This window comes from Oncorhynchus keta, chromosome 12, assembly GCF_023373465.1.
Source record: "Oncorhynchus keta strain PuntledgeMale-10-30-2019 chromosome 12, Oket_V2, whole genome shotgun sequence".
NCBI classification, from domain to species: Eukaryota; Metazoa; Chordata; class Actinopteri; order Salmoniformes; family Salmonidae; genus Oncorhynchus; species Oncorhynchus keta.
In genome coordinates this window covers 21,728,849-21,747,557 of record NC_068432.1, presented here as the reverse complement: position 1 = coordinate 21,747,557, position 18,709 = coordinate 21,728,849, and the positions used below count along the sequence as shown (strand labels likewise).

Below are 18,709 nucleotides of genomic sequence, written 5' to 3'. Positions count from 1 at the left end.
TCTCCACATTTTGTTCCATTACAGCCTTATTCTAAAATAGATTAAATAAAACCTTTTCCTCATCAACCTTCACACAATACCCCATAATGACAAAGCAAAAACAGGATAAGAAACTTTAGCAAATAAAAACTGAAAAACCTTATTCACATAAGTATTCAGACCCTTTGCCATGTGACTCGAAATTGAGCGCCGGTGCATCCTGTGTCCATTGATCATCCTTGAGATGTTTCTACAACATGATTGGAGTCCACCTGTGGTAAATTCAATTGAATGGACATGATTTGGAAAAGCACACACCTGTCTATAAAAAGGTCTCAGTTGACAGTGTATGTCAGAGCAAAAACCAGGCCATGAGGTCGAACAAATTGTCTGTAGAGCTCCGAGACAGGATTGTGTTCGTGGCACAGATCTGGGGAGAGGTACCACAAAGCATTTCTTCAGCATTGAAGGTCCCCAAGAACACACTGGCCTCCATCATACTTAAATGGAATAAGTTTGGAACCACCAAGACTCTTCCTAGAGGTGGCCACCTGGCCAAACTGAGCAATCGGAGGAGAAGGGCCTTGGTCAGGGAGGTGACCAAGAACCTGATTTTCACACTGACAAGAGCTCCAGAGTTACTCTGTGGAGATGGTAGAACCTTACAGAAGGACAACCACCTCTGCAGCACTCCACCAAATCAGGCATTTATGGTAGAGTGGACAGACGGAACCACTCTCATTAAAAAGGCACATGACAGCCCGCTTAAAGTTTGAGAGACCTTTAGGTGCCTTTTGGCAGACCATGAGAAACAAGATTGTCTGGTCTGATGAAACCAAGATTGAACTCTTTAGCCTGAATGCCAAGCGTCACATCTGGAGGAAACCGGTCACCATCCCTATGGTGAAGCATGGTGGTGGCAGCATCACGCTGTGAGGATGTTTTTCAGCAGCAGGGACAGGAAAACTAGTCAGGATCGAGGCAAAGATTAACGGGGCAAATTACAGAGAGATCCTTGATGGAAACCTGCTCCAGAGTGCTCAGGACCTCAGACTGGGGCAAAGGTTCACCTTCCAACAGTCAAGACAATGTGGCTTGGGGATAAGTCTCTGAATGTCCTTGAGTGGCCAGGCCAGAGCCTGGATTTGAAACCGATCTAACAGCTCTCCTGGATAGACCTGAAAATAGCTGTGTAGCGACGCTCCACTTCCAACCTGACAGAGCTTGTGAGGATCTGCTATGCTGACTTGCTGCACCCTCAACAACTACTGAGATTATTATTATTTGACCTTGCTGGTCATTTATGAACATTTGAACATCTGGGCCATGTTCTGTTATAATCTCCACGCGGCACAGCCAGAAGAGGACTGGCCACCCCTCATAGCCTGGTTCCTCTCGAGGTTTCTTCCTAGGTTTTGGCCTTTCTACGGAGTTTTTCCTAGCCACCATGCTTCTACACCTGCATTGCTTGATGTTTGGGGTTTTAAGCTGGGTTTCTGTACAGCACTTTGAGATATCAGCTGACGTAAGAAGGGCTATATAAATACATTTGATTTGATCTGCAGAGCAGCATGGGAGAAACTCCCCATATACAGGCATGCCAAGCTTATGGCATCATACCCAAGAAGACTTGAGGCTGTAATCACTGTTAAAGGTGCTTCAAATGACTGAGTAAAAGATCTGAATACTTACGTAAATGTGATCCGTTTTTTTGTTCATTTATAAAAACATGTTATTGCTTTGTCATTATAAGGTTGTGTGTGTAGATTGATGAGAATAAGGCTGTAACATAATCAAATGTGGAAAATGCACTGTATGCTCAGACAGTCATCTGAGAGGTGTTTGTTTCACATAACCTAACAAGTAATGACAGTCATTCACTCCTAAAGCAAAGACAAAAGATAACTTTGCTACATACATTTTGTGGTTGGGCAGCGGGGTGAGGGCGCTGCAGTTGGAGAGCTGCATGACTAACACGGTGAAACGCTTGTCTTTCACCTCGTACTTCAGGCCCAGTCTGACCTGGGCACAGCCTAGAGGACCTCCTCTCTCCTCATAGCCCAGCAGCTCTGCTGGGGGGACAGGTCTGGGAACAGTGACACATACAACAGGGTTAGATCCACAAAGTGGCTATCAAATACAGTACCTGGAAGCCAGTCTAGTTTGTGCTTTAGCTATTAACCTTACATTGAAGTCATGTCACTAAAATTCTAGGAGGCGATATCAGTCCAAACAGATATGGGAACCAGACTTCAAAATAGCAGAGTAAGTTGTGAGAGGGACTGGCAACATACAGTATATGGCAAAAAGCCCCTCACGCTCCAGGGCCAAACAGTGCAAACAAAACACAATACAAATATGCTGGATGTTTGTTTGACAAATAGTACTGCAGACAGCTGGTCTCCAGCGATCACTTGATGTAAACCAAAGATACGGTATATAGTGACGAGATCGTCTTTTCTCGAGCCGCCCTAACAATCGGAGTTATTGTCCCAAAGGCAGGAAAGGCAGGCGATCTGCTTATTGGTCTGCTTATCGTGGACAGATTTTGACTGGAGTAAACCCTCTCGCTTTGCCTCTTCCTCTCTGTCTAAACACATTATATGTTAACTCATTGTCTCACGTCAGATAGCGTGACGGCCGTCTGCACTCATATCTCGCAAACACTCAAACCAAAAAATGTGTTTGGCTACAATATACATTCCAAACATTTTTTTAAAATGTTACTAAGCTGACATCGTCCACTGAACCCCATTTCCTCCTAATTGTTTTATTTTTATTTATTAGGATCCCCATTAGATACTGCCAAGGCAGCAGATACTGCCAAGGCACAGATACTCTTCCTGGGGTCCAAACAGGATTAAAACAATTATATAACATAACGCAACAGCCTACATCACAAACAAACAATACATCATATGCAAGACATCACCACATTACTACTCTACAACCACAAATTCACAACATTACATTTACAAACCTACAATATTACAATGTGTGTGCATATGCATGTGTGTGTGTGTGTATGTCTCTTCACAGTCCGCGTTGTGCTGCCGTGAGGTGTTTTATGTTTTTAAATCAGATTTTACTGCTCGCTTGAGTTACTTGATGTGGAAGAGAGGTCCATGTAGTCATGGCTCTACAGTATGTGGTACTGTGCGTTTCCCCAGAGTCTGTTCTGGACTGTGAAGAGACCCCTGTTAGCATGTCTTGTGGGGCATGTATGGGTGTCTGAGTTGTGTGTTATCTGTTTGAACAGACATCAATACCTCTCACAGAAGACAAGGAGAGATTGACATGCATGTTGTTGATATTAGGCCTCTGGGTATATTTACGGGCCAGCCATGCTGCTCTGGGCCAACTGTAATTTTCCCATGTCCCTCTTTTTAACACTTGACCATATGCCTGGGCAGTAGTCCAGGTGTGATAAAACTAGGGCCTGCAGGCCTTGTTTTGTTGATTATGATGTCAAGAAAGCAGAGTAGTGCTTTTTCAAGATCTCTCCCCATCTTAGCTACTGTTGTGTCAATGTTTTGATTACATCAAGCAGTTAAGTCTCAGCTTGCTCAATTGCCACATTCATTACAACATTTTGTTGAGATTTATGTTTCCGAATGTTTTGTCCCAAATGCAATGCTTTTAGTTTTTTTTATATATTTAGGACTAGATTATCACCCATTCTAAAACGGACTGCAGCTCTTTGTTTAGGTGTTGCAGTGATTTAACTTGCTGTGGTACCTGACATGTATAATGTTGAGTCATCAGCCTACATAGCCACACAAGCTTTACTCAGTCCTAGGTCATTACTAAAAATAGAAAAAAGGGGCAAAAACCACTGCCTTGAAGTATGCCGGATTCTACCTGGTTTATGTTAGAGGCTTCTATTTCAGTGATAATGCCCGAGAAGCCGGTGTTTGGAGGATATATTGGTACGGGTGTTCTTAGTCCCGAGACGAAGCGGAGGGTCGGCAAACCGTGCCAATATATCCTCCAAACACAGGCTTCTCTGGCAGTATCACCTTTATACAACGGGTTACCAACATACTCTAATAATGATTGACATATTTCATGAAAAACTTTATCTAGTTCAGTCAGAATGGAAATATTTCAGACATCAGATCAATCTTAAAGGAATTCTATCTGAGTCAGAAAATGATATTCCTATGATGGGTAAGTTATATAAAACCTTGCAGAGAGCCTATCCAACGGACTACCTCTTAGAAAAAAAGTATCAACTATTGGAACCAAGACAAGAACTGATATTGGCACAAGATGGATGGAATGTTGGAACCTAACGAACAAAATTACAGGTAACGAAAATGTACGCTTAATCCAGTATAAACTCATGTAGAGAGACCAAAATTCATAAATTCTGCAGCACAACAGAGTCATGTCTTAAGTGTAAACCTTCTGACAATACTATAAAGTCCAAAAGTTATGGGTGGAGTTAGAAAGTTGGCTGTCAGAAATAGTCCTATGTAAATGTACTTTTAATCCGTCTGTCTGCATATTTCAAGACATTTCATGAGGGAGCAGTGAGATACCCGATGGGTTGGACTATTCTCTTCTTGAAAAAATGTACACTTAAAAACTGGAAATCCACCAATCCTCCATCGTTAAGACAACGGAAAAATCAAAATGCGTCATTATCTGAATATTGAAAGAGCGAGGGCGACAGAGAGGAACAAAATGGTGCAATTTGAGGACATGTGGAAATGAATAGGGTAAGGCAGTGGAGATAGGGGTGAGAACAAATAGATCTGAGCAGGAGTGATGATGTTTGTGTGCGTCTGTATGTTGTCTTTTGTAGAGTAAAAAAAGAAAGAAAAAAAAGAAAGGAATTTACCAAACCACAGATATAATAATAATAATAATAATAATATATGCCATTTAGCTGACGCTTTTATCCAAAGCGACTTACAGTCATCAAGATGAAAATGTGGTTTTCAGTGATGGCTTTATGGGATATCTAGCAACTTGTAAACAATTACCCATTCCAATAAGTGAGTACTACTTTAACAGTAATATTAAATAATACACATTGGCTGTTAAGCCAATTATGTTATAAACCCGTTTTAGTTTATTGTGATGGTAATGACGTTTGTTTATGATAATGTAGCTAGCGACCTCCACCTAATAATTATCAACCAAGCCTAGCGTTTAGATAGCTGCTCTGTAAGCCAGCTTGACTTGCTAGAAAGTAGAGAAACAAGTTTGGAAAAAGTAACTAAACAGGTTTTATTATCACCTGAAACAATAGCTTTCTCCTGTTGTGAATGAAAAGGTCATATTTTGCAATCTCCCAAAATAAATGTGATCTTTGACGAGAAACTAGGCTCACAATCTTGTCATGCATTGTGAAACCCTATACTCTCCGTCCAGTAGCGGTACGAGATTGCATGAAGATGACGTATGGCGTAATGAAATGTGCATTAGGCGGATGAGCAAAACTATGATTTTTTAGAGATGAGTTTAAAGTCCATCAAGACAGATCGGTTGAGCGACTAGCATCTCGTAGGAGTTATGCAATCTGACGTGAGACCAGGGGAGAATGACTGCCCCCTCTCATGGAAGTATATGGCCAACCGTGGTACTGCAGGCATTGTTTGCAGAAAACAGTATCTTATAGTGAATGGAAAAAGGGAAATATTAGTGGTCAATCTGTCTTAAAATACTATTTTTACACGATCATTGTACCAATAATTGCTTCTAATACACTAAACGTATGTCCATGAAACAAAAAAAATGAAATGCACAGGATAATTGAGTTGCTAATGGCAGTACCCCGGTCGGCCTTTAACTTGAGTTACTCAATGAGAGGGGGCAGCACTGAGCTAGCCTGCAATGTCGCTTCCTGGAGTAGCTCAAACTGTGCACGTTATGTCTCCATGAGACGTTACATGATCGATATCTTTGTCCATTCATATATACAGTCAATGCATGAGACAACGATGTTTACTTTCATATAGTTAGATAGGGGTGTTAATGAAGCACTAATCTTTTCTTACTATCCGTGACGGGTCAGGCTTCAGTGTAAAGAAATTAGAGACACTTGTCCTCCAGGTGACCCAGTGGCTACTACAGTACCCACCTGTCAGAGGGCTCATACACCCCACTGTCACCCGCCACTGACTCATCAGACACTGCTGACGTCACACCCATCTTCTTCGACCCAGCACCCACCGTCCCTCGGACCTGCGCTACGGCATCTATGTGAAAAGGAGTATAGGGAGGGGTTGGGAAGAGGAGTATAGGGAGGGGTTGGGAAGAGGAGTATAGGGAGGGGTTGGGAAGAGGAGTATAGGGAGGGGTTGGGAAGAGGAGTATAGGGAGGGGTTGGGAAGAGGAGTATAGGGAGGGGTTGGGAAGAGGAGTATAGGGAGGGGTTGGGAAGAGGAGTATAGGAAAAGAGAAGGGAGGAAAAAAGGAGTGTAGAGAAAGACAACACATTGTCACAACCTTTCCTCCTTGCAGCCATGGAAACAGGTGTTGAGTTGCATAGCTGGAGTAGGTTTACTTTACAACACCACAGGTAACAGCGGGCCAAAACTCAACCCCCAGTCTCTCACTTCTCCCCCTGTAGTGCACCCATTGGCAATCAGGTATCAGGTGCAATCTTGAATTCATTATGAGGTGCATGTACTCACACCCCTACTACAGTGGAGGAAGCCGGACCATCCTGTTAGAATGTGTTGAATGTTACATCATCAGTGTGTATGTTGATACAGCTCTGTCTCTGAAACACCTATATGTATGTATGTATGTATGTATGTATGTATGTATGTATGTATGTATGTATAACATTACATTACACACACAGTTGAAGTCAGACGTTTACATACACCTTACCCAAATACATTTAAACTCAGTGTTTTACAATTCCTGACATTTAATCCTAGTAAAATTCCCTTTCTTAGGTCAGGTAGGATCACCACCTTATTTGAAGAATGCTTTAACTTCCTGACTAATGTCTTGTTGCTTCAATATATTCACATAATTTTCCAGCCTCATGATGCCATCTATTTTGTGAAGTGCACCAGTCCCTCCTGCAGCAAAGAACCCCCACAACATGATGCTGCCACCCCCGTGCTTCACAGTTGGGATGGTAATCTTCAGCTTGCAAGCATCCCCCCTTTCCTCCAAACATAACAATGGTCCTTATGGCCAAACAGTTCTATTTTGTTTCATTAGACCAGAGGACATTTCTCCAAAAAGTACAATCTTACTCCCCATGTGCAGTTGCAAACCGTAGTCTGGCTTTTTTAAGGCTGTTTTGGAGCAGTGGCTTCTTCCTTGCTGAGCGGCCTTTCAGGTTATGTCGATATAGGACTCGTTTTAATGTGGATATAGATACTTTTATACCTGTTTCCTCCAGCACCTTCACAAGGTCCTTTGCTGTTGTTCCAGGATTGATTTGCACTTTTCGCACCAAAGTACGTTCATCTCTAGAAGACAGAACGCATTTCCTTCCTGAGCGGTAGGGCGGCTGCGTGGTCCCATGGTGTTTATACTTGCGTACTATTGTTTGTACAGATGCACGTGGTACCTTCAGGCATTTGTAAATTGCTCCCAAGGATTAACCAGACTTGTGGAGGTCTACATTTTTTTTTACTGAGGTCTTGGCTGATTTCTTTTGATATTTCAGAAATAATTTGTCTGTAAGCAATTGTTGGAAAAATTACTTGGGTCAAGTAGATGTCCTAACTGACTTGCAAAAACTTTATTGTTAATTAACAAGACATTTGTGGAGCAGTTGAAAAACAAGTTAATGACTCCAACCTAAGTGTATGTCAACTTCCGACTTCAACTGTATCGTCACATTCAAATTTTTCTTTGTGTGACGCTGACACTGCTCTGATTTGCAATTTGTTGTGTGGATCTCAAACTGTTGCAAATTAATTAGATAATTCAAACATGCATTCTTTATGGATCACAATGGAGATGACTATATACTCCTTTACACACCACCGTAACCCAATACCAGACTGTACACGCTCACAGTGGTGTCAAGTACTTAAGTAAAAAATACTTGAAAGTACTACTTAAGTAGTTTTTTGGGGTGTCTGTACTTTAATATGTATATGACAACTTTTACTAAACCACATTCCTAAAGAAAATTCTGTACTTTTTACTCCATATATCTTCCTTGACACCCAAAAGTACTCATGACATGTTGAATGCTTAGCAGGACAGGAAAATTGTCTAATTCACACACTTATCAAGAGAACATCCCTACTGCCTCTGATTTGTGGGACTCACTAAACACATGCTTAGTTTGTAAATTATGTCAGTGTTGCAGCATGCCCCTGACTATCTGTAATTAAAAAACAACAAGTAAATGATGCAGTTTGCTTTATATAAGGAATTTGAAATTATTATAATATATTATTTTGATACTTAAGTATATTTTAGCACATTACATGTACTTTTGATACTGAAGTATATTTACTCAAGTAGTATTTTACTGGGTGACTTTCACTCGAGTCACTTTACATTTACTCAAGTATGAAAATAGGGTACTTTTTCCACCATCGAAGTGTCACAGTTCATACAATGACTTCTGACAATGCTGTACCAATGTCAGATAATAGACAGTGACTGTACCTTTAAGCACCTCTCCAGCCATGGTCTGCTTAGTGTCCATCTCCACCCCTCCACCTCGCTGCTGCTCCTCCCTGTCCAGCCCCAGCTCCGTCAGCCTGCAATGTAGCTCCACATCCAGCCCCCCCGGGCCCCCCAAAACTGCAAACCCCTCCCCTGAGAGGAATGTGGAGTCCATGACCAGGGGCGAGCAAGGTGGCGAGAGCGACGACAGCGAAGACCTCGGTGACAGCGAGCTCATGGACCTTGGCGTCTCCGATCGTCTCAGCGCCTGTAGCCTGGTGCCGGCCTCCGCACCCCCGCCGATAACACCCCCAGTACCGGCATCTACTACAGGGACCACCTCGTGCTCGTGGATGGTGGTGATTGAGCTGGAGGGCCGGAAGCTGAAGACCGGGCCACCCTCATGCAGTAGGGTTTCCAGTTTGTTCTGGAAGTCAGGGTCTCCCAGCTCAGGTTGCTCCAGGTAGATGTCGGTAAAGCTCAGGGAGGAGGTGGAGCCCAGGGAGGATGTGGTAGCCAAAGAGCCCCGGCTGGAGGTCAACGAGCCAAGGCTGCTGCCCGACGAACACGACAGCGTGCTGGCCGACAAACTGTAGGAAGAGAGGGAGGAGAGGGTTGGATTGAAAGAAGGAGGGAAGAGAGAAGGCAGAGAGAGAAAGAGAGGGGTGATGGAAGTAGATGGAGAGAAAAAGAGGCAGAGAGGAGAGGATTGGATGGGGAGAAGGAAGGAGGGACAGAATGAGGGCAGAGAGGAGGGAGAGAGAGAATTGGGAACAGAAAAAAGGGAGCAAGGGAACAACAGAGAGAGATAAAGAGAGGTAGAAGACCACAGTGTTAGAAGCACACTCCAGGCACACCTGTGACCCAGCTGCGCTTCAGCTCACAGACGGCTGGTCTAACCTATGCCTCCTGTAGCCATTCCCTTGTCTGTGTGGGCACTGAAAACCACATTTTCCTCCCATCTTTTAGCCCTCCGTAATTTCAAATGCAGTTTCTGCTCTACAGCAAACATCCTAATTATAGCTTGGCAAGCTCATAAGGAATGACACAGGGGAGTTTCTCTGCATCTCAGCCCTTTGATGTACTGTAAATCAGCCAGAAAGAGAGGACGAATTAGGCATGATAGGAGAAAAAAAACAGAGAGACACACAGAGACAGAGAGAGACAGATGCTCTCTCTGTCACTCTCTATTGTTGAAGTTAGTGCTGTGAAAAAGTACGTGCCCACTTTCTGATTTTCTTTATTTTTAGACTGAATGTTATCAGATCTTCAACCAAAACCATATACAGTGCATTCTGAAAGTATTCAGACCTCTTGACATTTTGTTACATTACAGCCTTATTCTAAAATTGATTAAAATTAGGGATGCACAATATAAAGAATCAAATTCAAATAAAATAATAAACATTTTAAAATGTAATTTAAAAAATAAATAAAAAACATTGGTGAGCATATCGGCAACATCGGCCTAATGTCTAGTTTAACGGCAATGTGCAAAACCGATGTCAAAGCTGACGTGCATCCCTATATAAACGTAGGTAGATGATGCCATGAAAAATACACAGAACAAAAGCAGAAAAATACTAAGCACACACTTCCAACAACTAAACAAGTTCAAATCGAGCAGTCATTTTATCCTCTCTAGGGTATGTGGGACGCTAGCGTCCCACCTGGCTAACATCCAGTGAGATTGCAGAGCGCCAAATTCAAATACAGAAATACTCATAATAAAAATTCAGAAGAGATACAACTATTTGACATTGGTTTAAAGATTAACTTCTTGTGAATCCAACCCCGGTGTCAGATTTCAAAAATGCTTTACGGCAAAAGCATACCTTACGATTATTTGAGAACATAGCCCAGCAGACAAATCATTACAAACAGCAACCAGCCAAGTAGAAGAGTAACAAGTCAGAAATAGAGATAAAATTAATCCCTTACCTTTGATGATCTTCATATGGTGGCACTCAGAAGACATTCATTTATTCAATAAATGTTCCTTTTGTTCGATCAAGTCTCTTTATATCCGAAAACCTCCATTTTGTTTGCGCATTTTCTTCAGTAATCCACAGGCTCAAATGCAGTCACAACAGCCAGACAAAAAGTCTAAATTGTATCCGTAAAGTTCATAGAAGCATGTCAAACGTGACATGTCAAACATGTCAATCCTGAGGTTGTTTTTAGCCTAAATAATCTATAATATTTAAACCGGACAATAACGTTGTCAATATAAAAGGTAAACAAGAAAGGCACTTTCAGGTCGCGCGCATGAAAAAGCTCTGTGACACGTCAGGGTCCACTCATTGATTGCTCTTACTCCCTCATTTTTCAGAATACAAGCTTGAAACAATTTCTAAAGACTGTTGACATCTAGTGGAAGGAATTGGAACTGCAATTTGAGTACTAAATCGATGGATACTGTAACAGCATTGAATAGAAAACTACAACAAAAAAATCCTACTTCCTGAATGGATTTCTCTCAGGTTTCGCCTGCCAAATCAGTTCTGTTATACTCAGACATTATTTTAACAGTTTGAAACTTTAGAGTGTTTTCTATCAAAATCTACTAATTATATGCTTATCCTATCTTCTGGACCTGAGTAGAAAGCTGTTTAATTTGGGCATGCTTTTCATCCAAAATTCCAAATGCTGCCACCTACCCTAGAGAAGTTAAAAGAGTAAGACAATTTTGGGGCGACAACTCAAAGGCCAAATCCATTTACGCCAAGATAATGGAATTCATTGCCCTTGATAATCAACCGTTCTCTGTCGTGGATGATGTTGGCTTTTGCCGACTGGTCGAGCACCTCGAACCCCTTACCGGAGTTAGACAGTATTGTTGAAACGCACATCTATGAGCTTCTTGCTATGGGTGTCACTGCTATTAGCCTCACAACTGACATTTGGACCAGCGATACCACCCCCATGAGCATGCAGAGTCTGACAGCACAGCGGGTCGATGAGGATTTCGTACTGAGGAAAGCCATATTGCATGCTCATGAATGTGCTGGTACTCATTACACTGCTACCATTTCAATGGCATTCGAAAACATGAACACACCACTAGCGCCATTCGAACTGACTCGAGAAATAAGCTAATCAACTGTGTCTGCAGCAGACGTGATACCCTCTGTCATGGCATTGAAACGCCTGTTCAACGAACTGCCAACACAGACCGTGGGGTTAAAACTTGCAAAAGTACTCGAGGCTGTGAAATAAGCGATTCGGTGGCATTCTCTGAGCCTCTTTACTGTGTCGCCACCATGCTCAACGCTATGTACAAGGATCGCTACTTCGATGCAGACAAGAAACAGGGTTTGCGCAAAATGCTAGACACAGCTGGACAAGATGGAAACAGACACAGTGAAAGTGCGCACCGATGAAGAGGCCATGGACAGACAGAGCTGAAACTTCACTACTTGACATATGTGATAAAATCCTGGTTGAGAATGAAACGACTGAGCAAATGAAACCGCAAGTAAGTGAAAGAAAAAAGGTTTTACTGGTAATGGGGACTTACGTAAATGCCAACAAAACATTTTGGTCAGTGTGTGTGTGTTTCAACTATTTAACTGTTCTAGAATGCTTAAAAGGCCGCTAAAAATTTAAATATCGGTTACAGGTCTAATTATTTTTTGTCAATAACAATATTGGAAGGAATTGACCGTAGAGCGCCGAGACAGTAGTGTGTCCAGGCACAGACCTGGGTAAGTGTACCACAAAATGTCTGCATCATTGAAGGTGTCCAAAAATACAGTGTGTACTGTCACTGTGTCCGTTTCCATCTTCTCCATCTTCTCCAGTTATGTATGTAACATTTCACGTAAACCCAGTCTCTTGTCTGCATCGAAGTAGCGGTCCTTGTACATAGCGTTGAGCATGGTGGCGACACAGTAAAGAGGCTCAGAGAATGCCACCGAATCGCTTATTTCACAGCCCGTGTCTGCAGTTTTGTTGGGCAGGCGTTTCAATGCCATGACAGAGGGTATCACATCTGCTGCAGGTGCAGTTGATGAGCTTATCTCTCGAGTCGGTTGTTCGAATAGAGCTAGATAGTGTGTTCATGTTTCCAAGCTTCAAACATGTTCTCAAATGCCATTGAAATGACAGCAGCGGTATGACAACCAGCACATTCATGAGCATGCAATTCAACTTTCCTCAGTACGAAATCCTCGATGACCCACTGTGCTCAGACTCAGCATGCTCATGGGGGTGACATCGCTAGTCCTAATGTCAGTCGTGAAGCTAATAGCAGGGACACTATTACTATTTAACTCCGGGTAGGGAATCATCTGAAAAATAGCACACTTGGTAGTGTGTACCGGTGCTCGACCAGTCAGCGAAAGCCAACATCATCCACGACAGAGAACAATTGTCAAGGGCAATGAATTCCATTATCTTGGCATTAATGGATTTCGCCATTGAGTTCTCGCTGAAATGTTCTTACTCTTTCAAATGACCGCTCGACTTGTTGACTGCTTGATCCACACAGCAGACATTGTGGGCTAGGTTAGGAATGCTGTGTTGCACGTGAAGCGCTAAATTTTACATGGCGTCATGTACATACGCAACTCAGCTTTGACATCGGTTTGCACATCAGCGTTTGCACATCAACTAGACATCAGGCCGATGTTGGCATTTGTAGCTAATATCGAGCCATTCCAATATGTTCACCGATATATCATGCATCCCTAGAAAATACTGTAGTCTACAACACACCTCATGTGAACTTGGGGTTCAAGAAATGAAAGATAAAATGTTTTCTTGTGAATGAGGGGAATGTGATCTTCACCATTCCCCTGTAGACCTTGGATGAAAATATCACTCTTTCCCCTCAGAGGGTAGCAAGTAGGCTCAGGACGCCAGACAAGGCTGGGTTGTGATGTTTATTGAAAATACCTTGATGAAACAGCTTGCAACTACAGTTGCCTCGAAGGTGAAATGGGTTAATTGGATGAAAATGTTGAATGTTCAGAAGCACTAAGCCCATTTTGAGATGTGAGAGGCTAGATAGGAGAGGAGACAGAAGAGGCTGTGCTCATAGAAGTGTGTAGTGATTCGTGAACAACTTCAGAGCAGAGTGCAGTAGTGGTGTACCATTACACCTTAGTGACTAGAACCTCACCAAGACCTCCACGGTAAAAATGTTGCCTGTGTCTCCATGTAAACAATAAAATGTATTCTTAAATCGGTTTTCATTTTGAATGTGCACATCGAGTTGTGCAATAGGAGTTGACATGCTTAGTAGATACATTTAAGTGATTATGCCTCCTGAACTGACAGTGTGGAAGTGTTGGGAGACAGTAGCTGAATTGTTGTACAGACGGGTGTGCATACCTCTTGAGCTGAGTGTGTAGTGAAGAGGCCAGGCGAACCATCTCCTCCAGCTCTCTCACCAGCTCGTTTCTTTTACAGTGCAATCTCAATCTGATAGAAAACAAAACATGTTAGGTCACAGCCGGATTGAAAATATATACAGCAGTATTGACACAGTTAAAAGAGCAAAAGGCAGACACTTATGTCTCATAAAAGATATCTTGTTATCCAGTTCTTTGTTTATTGAGAGAGTGTGTCAGTGTAATGAGGCTTTAATGGAAACAGGCCATAACATAATAACAGAGTCTTTTGATCATCTTCCAGGCCGCAGTTACAGAACCAGCAGTTAGAAAAAGGCATCTTTTGTTTCCAACCTACATCCCCGGTTAGTGACGCTCAGGTTACAGGAAGGGAGAAACCAGAGAGGGAACTCAATGCAGGTACAGTATTGAGAACAGAGAACAAGGTAGCTGTTTAGGAAAGATAGAGGGGGAGAGGGAGGAGGAATATGAATGAGAGAAAGAGGAAAAGAGACAGGAATGTGAGAGAGAAGAGAATGTGAGCAAGCGAGAGGGGAGAATGTGCCAGAGTCACAAGGCCCAATTGTTGTAGTCCCCTTGGTTAAATGATCCAGAGTGCAGGTGTCCAATCACTAAAGGGTACAAATGCACCTTACAGAGGGCCAGTGATGGGTAAGAGGCTAGGGGGAAGGGGTTCTACACTACATATAGTATCCACTTTTACAGTCTGTGATACAATTACAATCATGAGCCATGAATGTCATGAAAAAAAGGTTATGCAGATTGAAGCAGCCAACACAACAAAAGGTGCACAGGTATGTCGTGTGTCTGGGAGTAACTTTTCCAGGGTCGACATACACAACGTTGGGCCGACAGAGAGCAGTGTGATGCTTTTCAACCGGTTTGACAGTGTTTTCTTGAATCCAGATGGAGACGTCGGTCTGTTTTCCATAGTTAGTGTTCAGTCTAGTTTCTATTAACAGAGCCCAGTCCATCACCATGTCCACATCAGGGAGTAGACCTTTGTGTTAATGTAACAGTCATATCAGGTGCTGCACCCGAGGCACTTGCACTATGTCTTTTCACTGCAGCTAAGGTACAGTACAGTATGTTGTGGGCCTTGCTCTGCCTATCTATTCTGTGAATATACTGCAGCCTAGTTCCAGTGGGATTCCAATGGCCCCCTCTCTCCTTCACGCAACAGACACGCCGACCCGTTGTCTGGCTGGCATTGAAATTAGATGTATAAATTCTTTTTAAAATTTGTATATACTCTTTTGGTGAGGTGCTGACTAACGGAACACCAAAAGCCAAAAAGTGTCAATAAAAGTTTCCTGCCAAGACAGAAGAGTAGATGACTAATTGAATCTCTTGTATCATTGTATGTGACCATAATGCTTTCCGGGTGTGCAGCTCTATTCCCTGTTATCCCTTCTTCCCTGACCGTGACCTTACCCAGGGATGGAGTGACGGCCAACTCTCAATAAGTCAGTGAGCCCCAGGGTGTTCCGATTACTTAGTTGGGGATAAACCCCCCATGCTCACCTCTCAGTCAGGGCCTTGCTCTGGTTGTCCCTGGCAGCCTGCAGGTCTCTCTCAAGCATCTTCTTCTCAGTCTCAATCTTCTCCTGTTCATTGGGCGCTCTCTTGCAGGGCTTGAGGTACTGCAGTTCCTTCAGTAGCTCCTCCTTCTCATTGATGAGGATGAGGCGGTCGCGCTCCGGGTCTAGCAGCCCCGGCCAAGCCTCACTGTCCAGTTTGGCTATCTGCACCTCGATGGTGGCAATCCTGGGGTTGGAGGGAGGAGAGGACATCATATAATTCATGTTATTTTATGTTGTATTTAATTGTGTGGAGGAGAAGTTTAATAGAGATATAATATGGCTTATAACATGTTAAAGGTCATTATAAAGGCTCATGAATGCTCATAGCAAGTTATAAAGTCACTAGACTGACACTTGATGATGGGTTGTGTTGGGAATAAGCAATCTGGATAACGTGAAAAATAATGATTTTATGAATATCACTCGCTGCAACAGAATACCATTGTGGATACCATTTTCATGTGTCGGTGTCCAGTATTAAGGAAGTAAGAGGTCGTTTCACGAGTAGGGCTGTGGGGGGTCACGAAATTGTCAGCCGGTGATTGTCAAGCCAATAACTGTCATTCTCACGGTAATTGACCGTTAATTAACATAAACACATTTAGCATCTCCTGGCTTCCACACTGATCTTTAGACAGGTCTAAAGAAACATGATATGAAGAAAATGTAGTCTATTTCAGAAGAACAGAATGGCATAAGTTGTCCTTACCGTTAGGTCCTGATCTGGCTACGCCATATGGCTATGGGCTATACTAGTTAATTTAGTAGACAAGATTCACTTAGAATTCCGTTGCATTATTTTATAGTATGAAAAATACAAAGCTGAATAAAATTGAAAGGATTTGAGGGCGTGCACACATGCGACTATTCTGTGTTGAGCTATGAATAAGCACATAAGAAATCATGGAACCAAAAAAATAATAATTCTATATTTGAGATTTATTTTTTTATTTTTTTAAACATGTATGCGCTGTTCCTTTGCCTGCACATGCTGGGCATCATTCACGTGATACTATTCTCACCCATCAGACTATTCTCAATTGAATCTGGTCTTTACATGTACTAAATAATGTGTGTGAAATTAATTATAATTTAGAAATGGGCCATAATCATGCACCAGTCAGAACAGGGGCGGTGGGAAATAGAAGACGTCATCCGTATGCACTTGAAGGAGGACGCTTTCCCACAGTTAATTTTCATGCCAGCCTGGTAGGCTACTTCGGTTGTACAGCAAAGCAATATTAGGGAAGTTGCAAAATAAATAAATAAATAAAATAAATAAAGTAGACCTAGCCTATAGAATCTTCCTCTTTTTAACAGAGGCCATCAAAAGTATTTTCTCAATCAATTGCATATCCTATGGAAATGTTGCACAACTCGGGCTTATAGGAACACATTTTATTCCATGCATCAACCAGCTATGAGGAGCTGGCTCCCACTGCGCAACAGGTGGTCCTATACCGCTCAAACTCAATGTCAGGGCTCCCATGATCACACAGCCACACAATCTCCATAGACAAACATTGGCAGTAGAATGGCCTTACTAAAGAGATTAGTGACTTTCAACGTGGTACCGTCATAGGATGTTACCTTTCCAACAAGTCAGCTCGTCAAATTTCTGCCCTGCCAGAGCTGCCCCAGTCAACTGAAAGTGATGTTATTGTGTAGTCAAAAAGTCTAAGAGCAACAATGCCTCAGCCGTGAAATGGTAGGCCACACAAGCTCACAGAACGGGACCGCCGAGTGCTGAAGCGCGTAAAAATCATCGGTCTGCGGTTGCAACATTCACTACAGAGTTCCAAACTGCCTCTGGAAGCAATGTCAGCACAAGAACTGTACATTGGGATCTTCATGAAATGGGTTTCCATGGCAGAGCAGCCGCACACAAGCCTACAATCACCATGTGCAATGCCAAGCATTGACTGGAGTGGTGTAAAGCTCCCTGCCATTGGACTCTGCAGCAGTGGAAACACGTTCTCTGGAGTGATGAATCACACTTCACCATCTGGCAGTCTGACGGTCGAACCTGGGTTTGGCGGATGCCAGGAGAACGCTACCTGCCCCAATGCATCGTGCCAACTGTAAAGTTTGATGGAGGAGGAATAATGGTCTTGGGCTGTTTTTCATGGTTTGGGTTAGGCCCCTTAGTTCCAATGAAGGAAAACCTTAACACTAATGCATACAATTACATTTTAGATGATTCTGTGTTTCCAACTTTGTGGAAACAGTTTGGGAAGGCCCATTTCTGTTTCAGCATGACAATTCCCCAATGCACAAAGTGAGGTCCAAACAGAAATGGTTTGTCGAGATCGGTGTGGAATGACTGGCCTGCACAGAGTCCTGACCTCAAACCCATCAAAAAACCTTTGGGATGAATTGGAACATCGACTGCGAGCCAGGCCTAATCGCCCAACATCAGTGCCCGACCTCACTAATGCTCTTCTGGCTGAAAAGAAGCAAGCCCCCACAGCAATGTCCAACATCTAGTCAAAAGCCTTCCCAGAAGAGTGGAGGCTGTAAAAGAAGCAACGGGGGGACCAACTCCATGTTAATGCCCATGATTTTGGAATGAGATGTACGACGAGCAGGTGTCCACATACTTTTGGTAATGTAGTGTACCTTTCTAGCTAATAGACTATTGTTAGAGTTTACACTTCCTCTTCCAATGAAATGCAGGAAGGTCAAAACAACTGTCTACCAAATCTATTCATTTTAAAAAGTTGATTACTTCTACCTGCCAATATCATTCACCTGATAAGACTTAATGTTACATTTTCTTTTTGTTTGTTTTTTAAATGTGCTAACATACTATGGGGTTCCCTGGGTTGCCAGTTGGCCTGGGAAAGAAAAGTTTGAAAAACCCTTATTTGGGTGACACAAGTTACCTTCTTTTTGCTTCTTCATACTTCAGGCTTAGTCGAACCTTCTCTGCCAACTTGTTGGTGTTGGTCCCAAACTGGATCAAACAAAAGAATAACAGAACTGAAGGTGTGGTGTGACAAACCTACATTCTGATCAATTAGTGATGCACGCAGTATCTGTGCATCATTCCATGGCACGCTTCCAAAGGTTACACCTGGGTCCTGTTCATTAGGTCACACCAAAGCAAAACATTTTTAAACAGAAAACGAAAACAAGCATTTCTTATTGGATAAGTCCAGGTAGTGCTTCCCAATTTGTCCATTT

The 18,709-nt window shown here is 42.7% G+C and overlaps 1 protein-coding gene across 1 annotated transcript in view; it reads right to left on the bottom strand.

Annotated features, from left to right (window-relative positions):
* wwc1 (WW and C2 domain containing 1) overlaps positions 1-18,709 on the bottom strand; it is a 45,850-nt gene that overhangs the window by 10,733 nt on the left and 16,408 nt on the right. Inside the window, exons 8-13 of the mRNA XM_035782183.2 lie at positions 18,409-18,479; positions 15,465-15,707; positions 13,921-14,010; positions 8,584-9,173; positions 6,071-6,188; positions 1,898-2,065 (exon numbers count right to left, since the gene is read on the bottom strand). Coding sequence (XP_035638076.1) covers positions 1,898-2,065; positions 6,071-6,188; positions 8,584-9,173; positions 13,921-14,010; positions 15,465-15,707; positions 18,409-18,479 — 1,280 coding nt within the window. The remainder of the gene's footprint in view (positions 1-1,897; positions 2,066-6,070; positions 6,189-8,583; positions 9,174-13,920; positions 14,011-15,464; positions 15,708-18,408; positions 18,480-18,709) is intronic.